The sequence below is a fragment of the Sesamum indicum genome, linkage group LG5 (genome assembly GCF_000512975.1).
Source record: "Sesamum indicum cultivar Zhongzhi No. 13 linkage group LG5, S_indicum_v1.0, whole genome shotgun sequence".
NCBI classification, from domain to species: Eukaryota; Viridiplantae; Streptophyta; class Magnoliopsida; order Lamiales; family Pedaliaceae; genus Sesamum; species Sesamum indicum.
In genome coordinates this window covers 17461367-17482890 of record NC_026149.1, presented here as the reverse complement: position 1 = coordinate 17482890, position 21524 = coordinate 17461367, and the positions used below count along the sequence as shown (strand labels likewise).

At 31.1% G+C, this 21524-nt stretch overlaps 2 protein-coding genes across 3 annotated transcripts in view; one reads left to right on the top strand and one right to left on the bottom strand.

Annotated features, from left to right (window-relative positions):
• Positions 1–1895, bottom strand: part of LOC105162860 (xylose isomerase) — a 5799-nt gene extending 3904 nt beyond the window's left edge. Inside the window, exons 1-3 of the mRNA XM_011081014.2 lie at positions 1762–1895; positions 1264–1349; positions 17–124 (exon numbers count right to left, since the gene is read on the bottom strand). Coding sequence (XP_011079316.1) covers positions 17–124; positions 1264–1323 — 168 coding nt within the window. The 5' untranslated portion in view covers positions 1324–1349; positions 1762–1895. The remainder of the gene's footprint in view (positions 1–16; positions 125–1263; positions 1350–1761) is intronic.
• LOC105162859 (pathogenesis-related protein PR-1-like) lies at positions 13376–14285 on the top strand. Of its 2 annotated transcripts, none has more exons than XM_020694001.1 (2): positions 13376–13896; positions 13983–14285. In XM_020694001.1, exons 1-2 carry the CDS (start codon positions 13397–13399, stop codon positions 13984–13986), a joined length of 504 nt encoding a protein of 167 aa, XP_020549660.1. In that variant the 5' UTR covers positions 13376–13396; the 3' UTR covers positions 13987–14285. The 2 variants fall into 2 exon arrangements, with proteins under 2 accessions (XP_020549660.1, XP_011079315.1); XM_011081013.2 differs by having other exon boundaries at positions 13376–13902; positions 13989–14285.

Below are 21524 nucleotides of genomic sequence, written 5' to 3'. Positions count from 1 at the left end.
CAAGCCAAACTCGTACCTCATACTTAATCTCTGGAATACCTGGGAAGAACTCCCCTTCCCATTCACCAGAACTAGTTGCACAATCACTTCCAATATCGGCAGGACAAGTTGGCGGAGCTGCAGCCTGCATACATTTCAATTTAGTTCCAGAATCACACATATAATTTGCACTAAAGCAAGGCAACATTTAATAACTACAATTAGCCTGGATTAAAATTTCTGGTCATTCCATGTTTCATAAATGCAAATTCTTAAAAGAATTTGTACCAACTGTCCTAACAACAATTGGCATGAGGTAGAAAAGTTAAATTAGTAGGGAGTCAGTCAGTCAGGTTGATAGCTCTTTCTTCTATGTCATCCTTTCATCTCGCTGGGCCCTCAGTATATACAATGCTGTTGAGTTTTCTCAATCTTTGCAAGTACAAGAAAGACCTCATGAAACAAGAAACTATGTTGTGCCAACCATAAACACATATTACACTGCTCTCTCTCCTTTTGCTTGTTCTCTGTATTATTCGTATTAAGATAGTAGCCACTTTCCCTGTATTATATCGTTTCATATCTTTCTCTTTTTCTGTTATTTTCTTCATTTTTCTGCCATCATCTAGTGCACTCATCACATACAGGCCTCACCAGAGTTTTTCACATCCCATTTGTGTTCTCCTTCCGGTCAGAAGACATCAACCAAATGATGGATCTTGTGGTCTTGTTTGGCTCCAAATAAAAGGAGGCACACATAGGATAAACGACAAGTTATGCCATCTATTCTTATACCAATATATGACACTTAATATACTATTTGAGACCATTCGTCAATTTCGTGCAAAAGAACCAATTTCTTACACTTTAACTCAACATCTATTTTTACCGCACCCCTCTACTCTTTAGGATCCACAAAATAGAGAATCTTTCAATAATTTACTTTAGACACATTACATCCACAGCCACCTCTTCGTGTAGTGCATAATCATGATCAGAAACACTTCCCTTTCTAGGTAACTTAAGCTAAGAACATACATGGCATTAACTTCTTTTTTCTTCTTAAACTTTTCCTCAAATAGGAACAGGTAGAACCACATAACAGAAGGCAACAACATTACATTTTTCATATTTACTTGTCACCTTTAAAAACTTGAACTAATTAAAACAATCAAATAAACAGCAGCAGAGGTCATGCCAGTAACATATAGCATAAATACCTACACGTCTCAAAGAACAACATAAGATTTCACAATCATATGAGACAAAAGATACCATCTTTACCACTATATTAGAGACCACATTTAGGAAAAGAACCAATAACACGAAATTGGAACTCTTCATTTTTCCCGTCTCATGAAAAAAGTACTCTGCAACCAAAATCAAGAAATTCATTAGTGAATCATCAGTCCCAGAAAAAAAATAATTACTGCACATGTACATATATATATATATATATATATATGCAATTTCTTCAAGGGCCTTCACCAGGCAGTTTGAAATAAAATCAGCAATTGAATTTTTCTTTAAAAAAAACTTGGGGGTTCCCATTAACAGAAATTTGCTAAACACGTCATCAAGAATTATCTTTTTAGGTGTTCATCAAACATAGTCGAACTCAACTACAAGTAGTTTCCTGTTAAAAATAAAAAGTAAAAATCCATGGAAGCACTGAACTTCAATCACAGACCAGGAATAACAAGAAAATATTATGCATACACATAATATATACATATATATATATATATATAGATTAATACATTGAAGAACTAAGAGACTTACAGATAGAGATGAATTTTTGATTTGTCAGCCAAACGACCAAACACACTTCTCAAGGAGTCTGCAGCAGAGTGTTCATACATTAAATATATAAGGGGAGAACTTTTGTGGGGCTGGTCTGTAATTCTTATAAAGAAGAGTCCTTGAAAGGGTATATTTAGTAAAATGAGTTTCAATACAATCCTAATACTTTCTAATGATTGAGTCCTTATCCAAATCCTTGACAAAATTAGTGTTTTCTTTTTCACACTAGAAATTTTAAATTATTTAATATTTTAACTAATCCTTTAAATTAATTTTTTTGAAAAGTTTAATACTATTATAAAGTCTAATAACGTATTGAAATTCTTTAATAAAGTTATTTATATTGTAAAATAAACTTCTTTTGTAATATATAGCGAATATTTTGCATAATATCATATATATATATATATATATGATTTCTCTTCTTGTAAATAAAATTAAAAAAAAAAAGTTTGATGATGTATTATTTGTGACTCAAAGAGGATTTCGTCTAAGAATTGTCTTCTCTTGTTTTGTATTTTTTAGGGATAATTGCATTCCCATCCTTTGATATTTGGTATATTATACATAAATTTTATGTGCTCTGGAAAATTATATTTAGCACCTTTAAGGTTTGCTCCGTCTAATAAATAAGTCTTTCCGTTAGTGAAAATTCACCAAATTTTCTAATATTAACAGAAAAAAATCTAAATAAAAATTGATATTTACCCTCGATTGACTTATTTCTGACTTAACATGTCAAATATTTTCTTCGACTAAAACTACCCTTATAATGATAAAAATAACATGCATTAACGCGTGAAAATGTACGAGTGTAATTTGGTCATAAGAATATTTATTTGACCTGCAATAAGTCAGTAATCAATAGGAGTTAAATATAAATTATTTTTATTTTTTTTTATTAATATCAACAATTTCGATAAACTATGACCGAAAAAATGACTTATTTCTTAGACGGAAGCAAACATCAAGGATATTAGATGTAATCTTTCAAACTACAAGGTGTTTATGTGTAATTACACCAAAATTCAAATAAGAAAAGTGTAATTATTCCTTTTTTTTACTCCGGCTTTAGTATTACGGACCTATAGTAATTTTTACGATTTTTTCTCGAAGTCCCTCGTAATTCTCAAAGAAAATCAGTTCTTGAAACATGTCACATATTGCTTTTATGAACTCATAAAGAATCATGTATCAGTAAAACGCTTCTTCAAAAGTTTTAGAATTTTGTTACTTTTTCGTCTCGAGACTCATATTTAAAAAAAATCTTACCTCGTAAAGATATCTTTATAATGATCTTCTTACATATATTTGCACTCTCTTGGGAGTTTGTTCTACGTGACTCTGGTTGTTTTTGTCCTTTTTCCGGAACTTTCTATATTATTGAGATTTTGCATATCCGTGACAGGTCACTTTTAAGAATAATTCGTATTTCTTAGCTCGTATTTTTTTACCCCCCACATCAATTTTAAATTGGTTAGAGAAGAAACCCTTTGATTAAAAGCCTTTTGTTTCTTCCATATGGCTTTTTAGATCTCTTCCTTCGTGAGATCATATTTGAAGCCATTCTCTTATGGCAACCTTACAGATACATTAGAATTTTATATTGAAAAATAATGAATGATAAATTAAAAAATAAATTTATGTTAATCAAATTGAATCATGAAAAAGTGAGTAATTATGATGTACGATGCATAATAAGTTCATAACAAGTGGATGGTGGTTGATCACGCCCAATCATCATCTACACGCGTCAAATGAACCGATTAAGTGTATAATTTGGTTGAAATAATGTGTCTATTGGGTGAAAACGATGCTTTTATTTTTCATTGTTTGGTACGAGAAAAACAGATTGAGAAGAAAAGACACTGAATAACATTTCTCTTTATTTTGTATTAGAAAATAAATAAATTAATTATTATACTAATATAATTTCAGTATATCAAAAAATTTAAAAACCTTATTAATAAAAATATTTATTAAATAAGAATAAAAATATCTTTTATTGATAAAAATATTCATCAAAATGAATATTACCTATTTATATTAAACTGTTTAGTTTAAATTAAAACAAAAATTATTAACAATATTTTCAACTAACGTATTTGAGTTCAAATATCAGTGCCTTTGTTGATATCAAAAACAACTTTAGAAGAAAATTATATATATAAATATATATATATATATATATGACTAATACAGTAAATAAAAATAAAAATTGTACTTTTTGGCCTTATACTTCAACTTTTTCACCCAATTCGGGATGATGACAAAAATTGGCTTCAAAAGAATTTCATATACATCGAGTTTACTTCACCTCCATCTCTTCCTCATAACCAAACACCAAATTATTCCTTATACATTCATTTTTACTTCCACTTCTCTTATGCTCCGACTTTTCACCCCAATCAAATACATTCTAACTTTTACCTCATTCGTAATATACAACTCCCACATATTCCTCATTTTTTAAACATCCTCTGCATCATAAAACAATGTCTGATTATTTATATTTACATGGGTCGAATTAATTCACCAAGATTTATCTTGCCAAGGCATGAATACTGTTTCCTTGGGCTGGCATAGCTTGATGTTGTCCAGGTTCGAGAAATACTAAATGTAACAAAACTGGGTGTCTCTTGAGATACTAATGATGAAATTGAGTACACAGCCCATAAAAGTTATTAGCAATGGAAAGCCCAATAGTTTAGTTTCCCAGTTCTTGCAAATGTCAATTCGTTGAAAGTTTTGACGGCGTCAATGACTTCTAGTTTAATTAATAAAATTGAGATCTCGTGACTTTAAAATTATGAGTTCAAATTTAACTAACATGTGAGACGTTATTCTACTTTAATAATATGTGTCATTCTACTTTCATAATAATGGTTAATTAGATATAATTATCTCATATTGATGATTACATATGATCTCTATAGTTGTCCGTATTGTTAGATATTGATACTTGGTATTGATTATTAATTTGGATTGTACTGACTAGGCTCCTACTAGACTTGACCCTGAGTATGTATGTATCATGATGACCACCTAACCATTTTTGAATTAATCGTTTACGTGAAATTATGAGCTCGAAATACTATAAATAATAGCCCTTCACATTCTAGGTATACCTTTCGTTACCTTATATTCTCGTACGATCTTCATATTCTTTCTCTTATGTTATTATTAATTTAAGTGTTGAAGGGTTATAACTGCGGTCATCCCAGTATAAATCTTATGATTTTTTGTCTTGAAGGTTAGATTTAAAGAGGCTTAATTGCATTTACGGTCTTAATATAGGATGTGACAAAACAAGGACTTTAAAAGGAGTGATAAGTAGTAATTTACAATTAATTAATTTTTGGCAATTGCAAGACACGATAACGAGAATTTGAAAACTGGCCAGAAATTGTTGATGTGGACAAAATTATGCGCTTCGTGTGGTTTCATTTTCGGCCCATCTCCCGGATTGACTGAAACATGCCCAATATTTGCCTCATGCAGAAACAGTATATGTTGGTATTTTTCTCTTATTTGGCATAAATATATATATATATATACAAATATATATATATAATAAACATGATTCGACAATAAACGATAATTTTTATCTCTCAAAACACAATATTAAACATATAACACTTATATATATACATATATAAATATATATAAAAAAAAATATGATTTGACAGTAAACAGTGACGTTTGTCTCCCAAAACACATCAAACATACAACACTTATTTTAAACTATCTATAAAAATAAATTCAAACATACACACTATCACCAACACATTTATTTATTTTTATTTTTTCTCTGTATCTCCACAAAGTATAATAAAACACTTAGAAAATGAATCCAAATACTAGAATGGCATTTTTATAGGGGCTTTTGCTGATTGAGCATTTTTGTTTATTCTTTTTCGCCACATAAGCGCTTAGGTAGAAAAAATCCGGGAAAAAAAAGGACGAAACACTTTTTTATTTAGATTTTTTTTACTGACTGGATATTTTCTTTTATCTCTCATTTGCCACATAAACGCTTACATGAAAAAAAGATCAAGTTGCATAAAAATAAATTTTTAGTTTATATAATATACTAACGTTCGTGGCACAATGTTTCTAAGTGCATATAATATATAATTTTACACGCTTTAATATATATCATAAATTAAAACAAAATATATATATATAAATCAATATATCAGTTTTAAAAAAATTAAACGTCAACTTAAGGGTATTGTACTGACACAAAAAAAAAATATATACATAATTATAAAAAAATAAAAATTATTATTGTATAAATAATTATTAATTACAAAAACAAAACTATTTTCTTATATAATACAAATTTAATTAAAAAATCAGCACTCTACTAACCACTAGACTAGACCCTTCCCTTGCTGCCACCCCAACAGAGGGGGGCGAGTCACCTCCAATCTGGGCGATAGCGCACACATTTAGGCGACCATCGATATTTTGTTGGAGGCAATGACGCCATAGCACATAGGGGAGGGGGGGACGGGGCTGGAGCGGTGGGGTTTTAGTTTTTTTCTTATTATTTATAGTGTAGAAATAATAATTTTATTTTTTAATTTATAATTATATACATAATATAAATTTCAATTAATTTTTTTCATGTAAACACTTATGTTAAAGATAAAAAAATAGAAAAAATATTCAATTAGTAAAAGATTTTTCAGCAATTTTTTAACTATTATTAAAATTTCGATGATCAAAATTATTTAATTATAAATTATTATTTACCATTTATTTTCTCCATGGAGTAGAGAATAAGAAAAGTGAATTGCATGTGTGTTGACCCTATCATAATTTTATAACTTGCAATAATATAATCTTGATTTATAAACTTGTAATAATATAATGTTCACCCTATCATAATTTTATAACTTGTAATAATATAATTAATGACCATCACATGTCCTGAGAGCATAAAGTCAGAAACGTTGGAGATTGTAACTTAGACTATGATGTAACAAAATTCAGTCAATCACATCTAATTATATTATTTTTTGAAAAATGCAAATAAATACATTGTAAATATTATATAATATTTTATTACTGAGTATTTTTTTTATCAATACCGATACATAGAGATAAATATGTTGTGGAAATTGTGTGCTTTGTGTTTATAATCATATTTTAAACTAACTTCATATATAAAAAAATTATTATATATTTTATCACAATGATATGTGGTAAGAAAATAAATGAAATGAACTTAGAAATTAGAAAAATTGGACCGATATAGAGAGTCACGATACTTGTTGCTGTCCTTAAGCCATGGTTGTCTTTCTACGTGCAGGTTTTAATGGTTGATCATGATTTCAGGATAAAAACCCTATTAGCTCTCAACAATGTCTAATCACATGTGCACGACCATGAGAAGATTAGGAACCAATCTATAGGCACGTTGCCAAAACTCTAAAAATACTTGTTGGAGAGTATGAAGTGTTTCACAAAACTCATAAACCATGGAAACAAAATTCATCTATCAATATACCAAATGAAGAAAGCTAATGCTTGTAAAAATTTGACCGTTATAAAATATTAAGTGGCTTAATTAAAACTCATAGTATTGTAATAAATTCAATTATAAGTAGGCCACATAAATATATAAAATATAACGGTCAAATACGTATTAAACGTCGTAAAATTACAATTAAATTATTATAATCATGGGACCATAAACCTCAAATTAATATCAAATTGGCACATTGAGATCAAATAAACTCTTGAAAATAATTTAACAATGTCGAAATTTTAAAGCTTATTTCCGACAAAGTATACTCCCCTCTCATGAGATTTAATATAACTACACATAGTCTTTCTGTCATTTGAAATATTAAATTTATCACTCTTGAGATTTGCTTTTATCTATCAAATAGGTCCATCTTTTAGACAAAATTCACTAAATTTCTAGATATTAACAAAAAAACTAAATAAAAATTGATATTTACTGTCGATTGACTTATTACTGGCTTATTGCAAGTCAAGCAAATTTTTTCTTACTAAACTACCCTTACAACAGTGAAAATATACATTCTCGCATGCATTAACGTGTAAAGATTTACAAGGGTTGTTTGGTCATAAGAAGAATTATTTAACCTATGATAAATCAGTAATAAATCCATCGGGGAAAATATAGATTTTCATTCAATTTTTATATTAATATTAGCAAATTCGGTAAATTTTGATTAATAGAAGGACTTGTTTGTTAAATAAAAATAAATCTCAGGGGTACTAAATATAATTTTCCAAACCACAAAAGAGTCTACGTTACTGCATATAATCACACACAAACCTTAGAGAAGTGGAGCGTAATTATCCCTTTTATATATATGTGTGTGTAATGTGATCAAGTTACGAGATCTAAGTCACCTACCAATTGGTTCGAAACAACCATTTTGGAACTAGAGGAGAAAATTAAAAAATTATGATTTTCCACTACAGTTAATTACTATATTTAAATATGTACATTGTATTGGATTATCTTTTTTTTGTATGTGTTTATTTGTTTGTTAGTTATTTTATCTACATACTTTTTTGTGTATAAATTTAATACTTTTTTAACCTAACCTCTCTATTATATATATTGAATATTTTTTTACTAATTATTAAATTCTCCTAATTTATTTTTTCAGTATTTTAATTTTTTTTATGTATGATTTCAAAATATTAGGATTTCAGGTATACCTATATTGAATTTGTATTATATTCGATTCGTATCATATGTTATAACCATTTAATCATCATAATTATGGGAATTTTTAATCATGCAAAAATTATGGGAGTTTTTATATTTTGAATAATCATCGTAACAATATCACATTTTGTTGATTCAATATCTCTTATCGTCTTATGATCTATTTCCTTTCCTTTTTAAATTATTGTCAATTAGCATGAAATCGCAATTTTATTGATTTATTATTATTTTTTTGTATATTATAAGTTGAACTTCGATAAGCTAATAATATATTTTCATCAATTAATTTGCAATTTTTATCATCTTCTTAAGAGCGCCTAAATTTTTTTATAACCAAATTATGAATAATATGTTAATATGTTATTAAACTCATACTTACATTTATTCTCAGTAATTTTCTTCAATATATGAAGATGAGTGTCTTTTATTTTATAAAAGTAATACTTATTCAATTATTTCAATTGATATATCTCTTTTTGTATATATATTATGAATACTTTTTTAATATTGACCCACTGTAATTTAAAAAATAAAATTCATTTCTCTTATTTATTTAAAACCATCTCTTTCATTTGATTTTTACATAATTAATTTTTTATGAAATATTTTTTAATTATTAATTAATTTAATTCCTGCATAAAACGGGACACACATATATATATATTGATCTTGCTCGAAATCAGCGACCTGAATGAGCGACCTCACAACAGTTAACTAACTCCACCAAGATCAAGTGTTGGGTTTCTGAGAATAAGACAAGTAAAGTGAGCTCGTCGGGCACGTCCCCGACAACGACCATCCAACGCTCAAATTAGGTTGATCGAGGTAAATGTGTGCGATTAAAGGTATAGATCGAAAAGGCTTAGCATTAATTACCTCGTAATATGGCGTCTTGGGGTATTTATAGGGCTTAGCTAGATACTGTTGAATGGGCCACGTGGCCTTATCCTGCTAGTTTACGTCCGCGATTGGACGGCTGGCGTTGCCTGGATCTTCAAGTGGATAAACGGGTCCGGGTCAAGTCTGCTCCGACCCGATCGATAGAAAAGACGCGGATCTATGGCGAAAAGACTAAAATGCCTTTCATTAAAGGTATTATAGGCATTTTTCATGTATACTTATTATATATATATATATATATATATATATATATATATATATATATATAAAGGTGTAGGAATGTGTGAGATGGAGGATGTAGCAGGTCAGCTGCATAATCAGTGTCAATCATTTCCGCGAATTGAGGCGATAATTTGAGAGTAGTGAGCAGTCAAACATATCATTATTAAGGTACGTCCGAGGATTTCGGGTGCATTAAACTACTGCACAACTTTCATGTGCATCATACCTAAATTATTACCACAAATACTAACACTATCATCATATACTACCATGTTCTGGACTTGTAGCTACACACATATATTATAACTCAAACAAAATGATTGATTTAAATACTATTATTTATTTTCCCATCATTAATATATATAAAAAATTCAATACAACCTCATAGGTCACAGGTATATAGTATCTGAAATATAGACATGCGTCCAATATTGATTGGATGTAATGGATTTTAGTGATTTATAAATTTTAAAATTTATCCGCTTCAGCTATAAGTATTTTCAAAACAAAATCGTTAAATTAATATAAAGTAGAACGAACAGTACCTTAATTATATAACCAGACATTGATTACATCGTGCATTGTTGATAAGGGAAATACGATAAATCAGTAAGAAGACTAAAATACCCTTGGAAAAATAAGAAAAATTTGAAACATTCCGAAGATCTGCGTGTTTTTGAACGGGTCTGGTGACGTGACGACCCGTTTAAATAACTATTGATTTGACACTCATTAAATAGTTGTTCTTTTAGCACGTAGTCCGTACGAGTTTTGAGATACAAGTATCTATAAATATATAGAGGATTCATTTAACAGGTATGTAGTTATTAGGATTAAAGGTAATTTTCGTCCCCTAACTTCAAGCCATTATCGTTTAATCCCCTAAGTTACTAAGGTTCTATTTTGGTCCCGTAAAACTGAAAAAATCTCAATTTTGGTACAAATTTGGTCAGAAAGTTGAGTCACTCGCCGGAAAAAGTCACATGCCAGGCATGTGACTTTTTAAATTGGGGCTTGCATTGTGATTGGCTGAAAAAGATGATGTGGTGAAGACATGGCCTAAAGTTAGGGAACTAAAACGAGAATGACCTGAAGTTAGGGGACGAAAATTCCCTTTAAACCTTTTTATTTTCAGCCAATCACAATGCAAGCCCCAATTTAAAATGTCACATACCTGGCATGTGACTTTTTTCGGCAAGTGACTCAACTTTCCGACCAAATTTGTACCAAAATTGAGATTTTTTCAGTTTTACGGGACCAAAATGAAATTCCAGTAACTTAGGGGACTAAAACGATAAAGCCTATTTATTATTATCAACTCACATTCTACATAGAGATAGCATAGTGCGAGCCTTTATGATCTCGGACCATAACCAAACTTAAGTTTTCAGAGAATTTTAGTTGAGGATCACGTCAACTAACCCAATAATTTATGCGTGCAGGCCAATTATCACTGCTCCAACTTAAGATTTTCGTCAAATCCATACTCCTTACCATTACTAGATTATCTCTTAATTATTCTCAAAGTCAGCTCTAGATCGCGAACAACCTCGACTCGGACCACCACATTATAGAGTATTTGTATTCAATAGAGAGATGGATGTATAGATACAAATGCTTATATTCATCTTACGTAATGATTGATCTGCACGTGCCCAAGTTGCTCAGTGGAACTGACAGTGTTGAAATTTGAATTTTTCTTGTATATTAATTAGAAGATTTATTTCTTTGGAGTAAAGCTTTCATGGACGTGTAAATTGTAAGATTTATAGTGTTGACGTTAATTTATATACGTAAAATTAATTTGGAGTAATCTCAAATATTACGGATAAATATTTTTATTTATGAGAAATATCTAAATAAAAATTAAATAATAAAGTTTATTTAAATCGTATTAACCTGAAATTTCAAAACTAGTTAAGAGATTTTTATCATTTTTTTCGTAATTAAGATTTTTCTATTTTTAAAATTCTATTAATTTGAATGTCGAAAGATCTTTATTGGAGAAGAAATCGGCGATTCTATACATGTATTACGAGTGCATAAGAGACGGATTTAAATACAATCCTAAGCACTTTGATCATCATCAAAATCAGTACAACTTTCTGGCTACAGAGAATTGTTCTGTAATTATTCAATAATAAATATAAATTCGTAATAATAATAACAACTAATTAAGCACAAAATTTTGACAAAAAATTTCAAATTTGTAAAAACGTTTCAGACAATCGGATAATGTAAGATAATTTAATCTAATGTAATGGCTTGGGCAGATCAATCGAGTTTGATCAAATCTGAATCAATCATATGATAGTTGTAATATATTTATCGTGTAATTGGTGTACAATTAAAAAAAAGTGATCAATAATATGACAAGTGTATCACACTTACTTTGTAATTAATTTAATTCGATCGAATAATCTGATTTGGATAAGAAATTTTTCGATAAACTTTCAATCCCATGTGATTTGGTCTGAGACCTTAATTAGTGGAGCACCTTTCTTCCATCTAGTGGACCTCTCCAGCCATATTGGTTATGTTAAAGCGGAACACAACCCCTTTCTACTTGTGATTTACATTGTACATGCAATAAATGTCATAAATATCCCATTTCTATTTATATCTTATAAAATATTCAATTTTATTTCAAAATTAATCTGCAATTCACATGAAAAAAAATTATTAAAATCTTAAAAAAATTACGGAACTTATGTTGTCCTAAAATTTTTTATGAAATAATTTGAAATATTTTATAAGTTGTCAAACGCTTTTACGTAATATTTTAAGGTGCTTGTAAGTGGACCTAAATGTCCTCCGCGATTTTATAATAATAGCAGTCTTTTAATTATAAATCTGACTTAATTTAATAATCAGACTATCAAAATCTTATAAATCTATACACTAAGTACATATTAATTATATAAAAATGACACACAATGTCTTGATAGTCAAGATTTGAATATTGTATTGGAAGAATGAAATCTCCAACCAGTTGCAAAGTGCTGTAGAAAAGAATAAATGAAAAAATGGAAGCAAATATTGTAAATGATCAAATTATATTTTATATAAAAAAAAATAATTTATTTTGTTATATTTTTTAAAATATAACAATTTATCACCCTACATTTTTTAAGGAGGTAGATTGTCTTATTTTAAAAATCATAGAGAGATAAATTATTATTTTTTTTAATCATAGAATTATAATTTATTTATTTACAATATCATAGAGGGTAAATTGCATCAAAACCCAAGAACTAAAGACTAAAACACCACAAAATAATACGAATCCGTAATTATGAATTGTTGTTATCAGAGAGAAATTCAAACTCGGATTTGGTTCAATTAAATTTGAACTAATGATATGAAAAGTGCAATATATTTATTGTATATATATATATATATAAATTAAAAAATAATAATTAATTATATAATATATATATTATATTTATTATGTAATTTATTTGATTCGACCGAACTTAATTTAAATAATAAAATTTCCATTATGATGCAAGAAAATGACTAAACAAAAAATTGGTCAGGCTAAAGTATCATGACCTCCATAATATGTGGCAATCATTATCGAACATGGGTGCCACCCTACCCCCACCTCACCTCACCCCACCCCACCCCCACCCCGTCCCATAGTTGACAATGACTTTTTTAATAAAACCCCTTACCTCAACCACTCTTAAAATTGTACCCCTTATAAATACCTTGACATCAAACATAAAATAAACCAATCCCATGTTACAACTTTTTCAATCCTTAACTATGAATTCCTCCCACGTTAATTTCCTCCTCTTTCTTCTCTTCCTAACCTTAAACACATCAACAACCAATGCTGTCACACACAAGACCACCTACGCCCGACAATTCTTGAGCATTCAAAACGCAGCCCGCGCCAATCTGGGATTGGCGCCATTGATATGGGACCCGAGAATAGCCCGATACGCTGCATGGTACGCGAACATGAGACGTGCCGACTGCGCATTGGAGCACTCCAACGGGCCGTACGGTGAGAACATCTTCTGGGGCAGCGGAGACGAGTGGACGCCAGCTCAAGCGGCCGCAGAGTGGGTCGCCGAGCGGCAGGGCTACGACTATCGCTCCAATTCATGTGCCCATGGGGAGCAATGTGGGCATTATACTCAGATTGTGTGGAAGGAGACTAGAAGAGTTGGGTGTGCAAGAGTGGTGTGCTATGAGGGTAGGGGTGTGTTCATGATTTGCAACTATGATCCACCTGGGAATTACATTGGGGAGAGGCCTTATTGAAAATTAGCCATGATTAACATGAGGGTAAATTACAAAGGTGACTCCCTAAAGTTTACTATAATTACACATACTTGCTCATTATTTGAAAAATTATAAATATTCTCTAAAATTAAAAGTCGTCTAACAAATACCCTACAATGGGCTGTCTTGAAAGGGTGTTTGTTAGACAACTATTAATTTCAGGGGTAGGTATAATTTTACAAACAATAAGAATTTATGGATAATTATGATAAATTTTAGGAAAGCTCGTTGAAATTTATCCTGAAGATTATATTATTTTTTGAATATATATATATATAATATAGATATTTATTTTCTCTTTTAGAGTATAGGAATAGTTAGTAGCCCTTGTAGTTGACTTGTAATCATAAAAAAGTCAATTATGAAACATAAAATATTTTTGTAGAGTTATAATTAGATTTTGCTTTTAAATAATGCAGACGCCTCTAATTACGACTAATTACAAGATTTGAGTATATATTTTCCAATTGAGTCCTCCCTTCAGCTTCAAATCACAGATCGGTCTTGTGTGAAAAAATCTAGTCCGAATCGAGTTCGACTATATTTCTTTGAAATATATATTAAGTGTATTATATTTATTTTATGAGTGATATAAAATATTTTAAAAAATAATTAATAATCATATCATTGTACGATTTGTTGGATACAACCAAATTTAGATCAAGTAAAAAAAATTCAATTTTGTGATTGAGTCACTCAATCTTAAAAAAAGAAAAGGAAAATTATAAAAAGGGAGTCGTAACGACATTATCGGATATTAGTAATTTTGTAAATAACGAAAGAGAGTTCATAATTATATAATTATGATAAATTTCAGAGGAACTCGTTATAGTTTACCTTTGAAAATACTCAAAAGTGTAAAAAAAATCATATTAAGATAATTTGTATTTTCATTGTACATGTAATATAATTCATATAATTTGGTTTTCTCCATGTCAATAATTAATACATATAAAGATTTTCCATAAGTTACAATGATGTTCGAGATTGGTTGCGTTTTGAGTTTTCGTAGTATATTTCCTTGGCGGCTGCTTTAAGTTCCAACAGATATGCTGTTGAACATGGGCTATTTAAGTTGGGCACTTTCTGAAATTTTAATAAGGGAAAAGTATTATTTTAGTTCGCTAAATATGCTTAATTTTAATTTTAGTTTGATAACTATGTCCATTTTTGTTTAGGTTCAGTAACTTACGAAATTGCTTACTTTTAGTTCTTTGGCAGATTTTCGGACAATTTTACCCCTATGAGTGCATATGGACGAAAACTGTTTTTCAAAGTTGCATAGGGGTAAAGTTATTCGAAAATCTACCAGAGGACTAAAAGTAAGCAATTTCATAAGTTATTGGACCTAAACAAAAATGGACATAGTTATCGGACTAAAATTAAAATTAGGCATATTTAACGGACTAAAATAATACTTTTCCCTTTTAATAAATAAGCCTCTTCAAGTTATAAAATCCACTTCAAGTTGGACCCATCAATAGCTTTAATTTGGTTCTCAAATTTATGTAAAATGACGATTATGTATTAGCTATAATGCATGGACACGGATATGATGATACGGATACAATACAATATGAACATGGAGATACGAAAATATAGAAAATATAACATGACTCGGCACTGACACGGCTACAAATAATATATATTTTTATTATATATATTCTCAAATTTTCATAAAATTAAAATATGCAATATACACAAACTGAAGATAAAATATAAAATAAGCATGTCTTACATCTATATTTTTAACCAAATATGACTTCAAAAATATACAAAATCAATTTATCTTAAAAGTACGTGAAAAAATTTTAATATTAAAATTAACTAAATCATCATGACCATCTCCCAAATTTTTAGTAATTTTTTTTTTCAAAACTTTAGTTTGAGATGAATGAGTTAATTTTTTATTAAGCTCACAATTCTTTTTTTTTTTTTTTAAATATAACACAAACTTTTTGAAATTATAAAAAAAAAATCCAAAACGCGTCTCACACTCCTCTAAACCATGTTGTATCCTTTTTTTTTCTTTTTTTTTAAATTTTCAGACACGCCATCCGCGTGTCCGATACTGCATCGGGTAATTTTCAAAGTGTCCGTGTATTATAGTGGATTAGAAGAATTTTATGTTTTTTTTGGTTAATACACTTTGAATTGCTCATTTGTAGGACATTTTATTTATACATTTCTTGCAACAGTTCATATGTGATGTAGCTAAGCATGCTATATTGCAGATAAATAGTTTGAGTAACTTATATATTTTAAAATCATATTTTTTAATAATTTATTGTTTTAAAATAAAATCATGAAATACACATGAAATTAGACTGATCAATCCAGTTTGCAACATTTGGCACATATTGTTCCTCGGTTTGAAGTCAGCGACTTTCTTAAATTTTATCACATATTGGGGGAAAAAAATCATATTTATTTAGGATAACGGGCGTTTTTAAAATTTGAAATAATGATAAGTATTAATATCTCTTAATTCTAACGATAATTCGGTAATCAAACTAATACATTAGTGGCCATTAAGTTTTATCTATTTTTTTATGATAAATCAAACCAAATTGTTCTTGCAGAGTATGAATTATAATTTTACTTATTTTTTAAAAGGATAAATTGCATAAATCCCCTTATTTTTTTAAAATTCAGTTGAAAATTTTCTATATTAAAATAATAAACAAAAAATCTCCCGTATTTTTTAAAATAATGGACACTCCTCTTTCGTTAATTATGCTTAACGACGTTAAATTTTTTACTCAATTTCTGGTTATTCCATTCTTATAATAGTCATAAATTTTCAGTAGTTAAAAAATGAACGGTCCAAATTTTAAATAATTTAAAATATATTTTTTTATTTATCTATATAATTATGTATATATACACTACGACCTCCTTTACTTCAAAAGATTGGGCTTGATATCCCAATTTGTAAAAGTCTATTTTTTGTTTACTTATTTAACTCAAATTCGATAGTAATGTGATTGGTCTGTAATTAATTGTGATAAAAAGATGATTGAATCAAACAAATTTTGGAGGCACAGGATAAGGGGAGCGGCCCATTGAACCATGATTAATATTTAGTTCCCCATTTAGTCCCCTCAACAGTGGTTTATTTCTCATATTTGCCCCTCACTCCACTCAAATTCACCCAACAACCGTGGCGGACTTTTTATTACATATTTTGAGTAAATCAACCATCATGGTTGCTTTCTTCAAGCTTCGTGTATAGTATGAGAAATCGAGATTTGTCTTAAATTTTTTGATAGGGGGTTTTGATATGTTATAAGGTGTATATGTATCAAATGTAGGGTTTTTTATGGATGAAGATGGCAAGGAGTGGCAAAGGTGTTGGGGGAGGAAGTTTGTTTTTTTTTTTTTGGATGAAGAAGGTGGGCAGTGGGAGGTGGCGGCTGGCGTTGGAAGCCGTCATGGAGAAGCAGAATTGGCTGATATTATCACCGATACAATGTTATTTTCGCTCAAATTCGATTTTATATCGTTGATAATATTGGATATTATTGGAGCGATTATGAATTATAGCATTATTACGGTTAATTGCCACAGGTAATAATAAATAGTTGTAATTAAAATAGTTATTGACCACGGTCACGCAACGGTTGTTGGCCGTGGTTTTTGTGACGGTGGCTAAAATATTTATTATGGTTAAAAGTCATGACAAATATTTTGACAATAGTTTGCAAAATTTTATTTAATCATAATTGTAGTCGTTTACCATGATTTTGAACCATAATCACTAATTTTGTAGCTAATAATAATTTTTTTTTTAGTGTGTAATGGTTGAGATGACTGTATGAATTTGAGAATGGTGTATATGTTGAAGTTAGTAATCTCCAGCTTCAAGCAGAGCAGCTTCAGAAACAGAGGCTTGAGGAGGATGAAGATGTTGATTTGTTGGATGTTGGATGAGGCGCAGAAAATCGCATTACAGGAACACGTTTTTCTTTCCTTTCTTTTCTGTATTACTTATGTGTCATGCTGTGCCATTTATTCGCTCCCTCATTGGGCCAACTCCACAAATACTGTTAGTTTGTTACTTGGGTAGTTAGCTGGCATAGCTTGTATATAAGGCAGAGAGGTCATCGTTTTCTCTGTAATAGAAACTTACAGATATTTTTCTACAGAAATGGAAAACTCTTCACTATGTTTGTTTTTATTTTCAAGTTATCTCCGAGACAAGTCAAAACATACCCAATGTTTGCCATCATTCAGAAACACTTATCTAGGTGTTTTAAATTGTTTTAACATAAATACATACTTATATATATACACATACATATATATAAATATATATAGAACAGACATGATTTGACAAAGAATAGTAATTTTTGTCTCTCAAAACACAACAGTAAACATATAATACTTATTTTAAATTATCTCCAAAAACAAATCCAAACATACATACTATTTTTAACACACACTTATTTATCTTTGTTTTTCTCTCTCTATCTCCACAAAACACAACAAAACACTTAGAAAATGAATCCAAACATTATGCTTTCTTCTCCCAAATTATCTTTTCTTCGATTGTTTTTCTTACTTTACGTTTCAACATGGTATCAGAGCCTTCTATATGAAGGTCTCTGGGATACATACCAGGAAGAAAATGCAAAATTGGTGAGAGATGGCAGATTTGAATCCAGGTAACAGAGCTGCTAGAACGCGAGGCATTATACATCCATCCGTCGGAGAATTCCAGTTTGGCATTGTCCTCCACTCCACTGGATGGCATAAACTTTTTACCGTGGAGCCGTTCTGTTTATGTGACTTTAGGAACAAAAATGAAGCTTGGCTTCATAGATGGCTCATTTCCAAGGCCGGCAGTAGGATCACCAACCTTTGAGCAATGGCGTCGTGTGGATCTCATGGTGACTTCCTGGTTGTGGAACTCTATTTCCAAGGAGATCGTTGAGTCCTTCATGTATGTTGCTACATCGCGAGAGCTTTGGCTGGAGATACAAGGGCGATATGGTAGGAGCAATGGACTAATGATATACCAAATCCAGCGCGAGATTGCCTCGATTACACAGCATGATCTGTCCTTAACGGCCTATGTTACTAAGCTAAAGAAATTTTGGAATGAACTATTGAGTCTAGCACCCAATCCTAAATGCAGTTGTGGATGTTGCACGTGTGGGATAAACTAGGCAATAGAGGAACGTAACGAACATGTACAACTAATGCAGTTCCTCATGGGTTTACATGAGACCTTTGACAGTGAGAGGAGTCAAGTACTTATATAGGATCCTTTGCCGACTTTGGAACGAGCATTTTCTATGCTCTTTGAAGTTGAGAAACAGAGGCTAGTGCACACTGAAACGGCTACAACTTCTCAACATATGGCTTATCAGTTCATGTCTAAGGATAGTAGGAAGGATTGAGGTGACAGATTTCAAAACAAGAGAAAACTGTATGTGGATAAACGAAGCTTGACTTGTGCACATTGTCGCAGTACTGGACATACGACGGATACTTGCTTCCAAATTCACGGCGTGCCAGATTGGTACAAGTCTTTAGCTGATAAGAAGAAGAAAGGGGTGAACATTAAGTCTTTTGCTGCTGCTACAACCTCTGAGAAACATACATCTGTAGACACTAATGAAACTAAGCAGATGACAGAATTAATGGCTGATTTGATTAAATTTATGCAGAAGAACAATGCAGTCAGTGATCCTATTAGCAATTATTCAAACTTTGCCTGCCATGACGACATTGAATTTGCAGGTAATGCCTCTGGACCCTCAGGGATTGATACGGACTTTTGGATAATAGACACGGGAGCTACAAGCCATATTTGTGCCAATTTGCATTTGTTTCATTCATATATGTTCCTACACAGCCTAAAAAAATCCATTTACTTGATGGTATATACAAAACATCCACATATATTGGCATTGTTCATCTAAACGAACACATCACTCTTAATCAAGTTCTGTATCTTCTTTCTTTCTCAGTCAATCTGTTATCCGTCAGTCAGCTATGTCGCACCACTCCCTTTATCTTTCAATTCACTAATTCAAAATGTTTCTTGCAGGACCAAGTGAGTAAAGCAACCTTGATTGAAGGACATATATCCAGAAATTTGTATACTGTTAGACAAATGTCATGCAATCTTATTCCTTCATCTTCTGTACTTTGTAATGCTTCTTCTGATGTTCGTTGTAATACTCAAACTTGGCACTACAGATTGGGACATACTCCATTACCTGTTATGTAACACATCTCACTTCCTAATTGTTCTAGGACTACGTCTGTTGAACCGTGTGAAGTATGTCATAAAGCTAAACAAACTAGAACACCTTTCCATTCTAGCGAATCTCAGTCTAAAACTCCCTTTGATTTGATACACTTAGACGTTTGGGGACCTTACACAACCTATACCATATCCAATTGCAGCTACATTCTAACTATCCTAGATGATTACTCTCGGTCACTTTGGACATATCTCTTAAAACAAAAGTCTCAAGTTACCTCTGTTCTCAAATCCTTTCTTTCTATGGTTAGAACTCAATACTCTAAGGATGTTAAAACGATCAGAACGGACAATGGTTCTGAATTTTTGAATAATGGATGTTTAACACTTTGTCGTGAGAATGGCATCATTCATCAGACCTCCTGCACGTATACCCCCCAACAAAACGGCAGGATAGAACGTAAGCACAGACAACTTCTTGACGTAGCCAGAGCTTTGTTATTCCATGCCTCAATGCCCCTTAAGTTTTAGGGTGATTCCATACTCGCTACCACCTATTTGATCAATAGGACACCTTCCAGAATTCTTCATTGGAAAACGCCTTTTGAACTATTAACTGGTCATTCCCCCACTTATCATCACCTTCGTATTTTTGGGAGCTTGTGCTATGCTACTAATGTCCTGCCTCATAAGTCCAAATTCCGCCCTAGGGCCTTTAAATGTGTTCTTTTGGGTTATACCATGACACAGAAGGGGTATAGGTTGTTTGACATGGATAATAACCAAGTCATTGTGTCCAGAGACGTACATTTCTACGAGGATAAGTACCATTTTTCCACCACTGTTTCACAAAATCTGTCTTTACCTTGTCCCCTTCCTGTAGTGCCAACTTCCAGTGATGTCTATGTTCCTTCTCAAGAAGCTCCATCTGTCTTGATACCTGCTTCTGAGTCATCTACATCATCTTCTGAACATCCTCCTAATGCAGTCCCATTACTTAGACGTTCCACTAGAACTTCACAGTTTCCCTCTTACTTAAACGACTTTGTTTGTTCCACACAACATCCATCTCTGTTACATTCCAACACACCCGCATACATATCCTTTGTAGCTTCCTTGTCTGTTTTGCAGGAGCCCAACTCTTTCTTGGAGGCTGTCCAACACGAGGAGTGGAGGGAACCCAATGAAAAAGGAGATACAGGCTTTGGAAGCTAATCATACTTGGAAACTCTCACCTCTGCCACCAGGTAAACGTGTGATTGGGTGCAAGTGGGTGTTTAAAACTAAACTTCGTGCAGATGGAACGGTGGAGAGGTACAAGGCACGTTTGGTTGCTAAGGGCTCCTAACATGGTGTGCAAGTTACAGCAATCTTTATACGGTCTCA

What these genes read in the sequence shown, in the direction of transcription:
- LOC105162859 (XM_020694001.1), top strand. Translation starts at nt 13,397, where the DNA reads ATGAATTCCTCCCACGTTAATTTCCTCCTCTTTCTTCTCTTCCTAACC.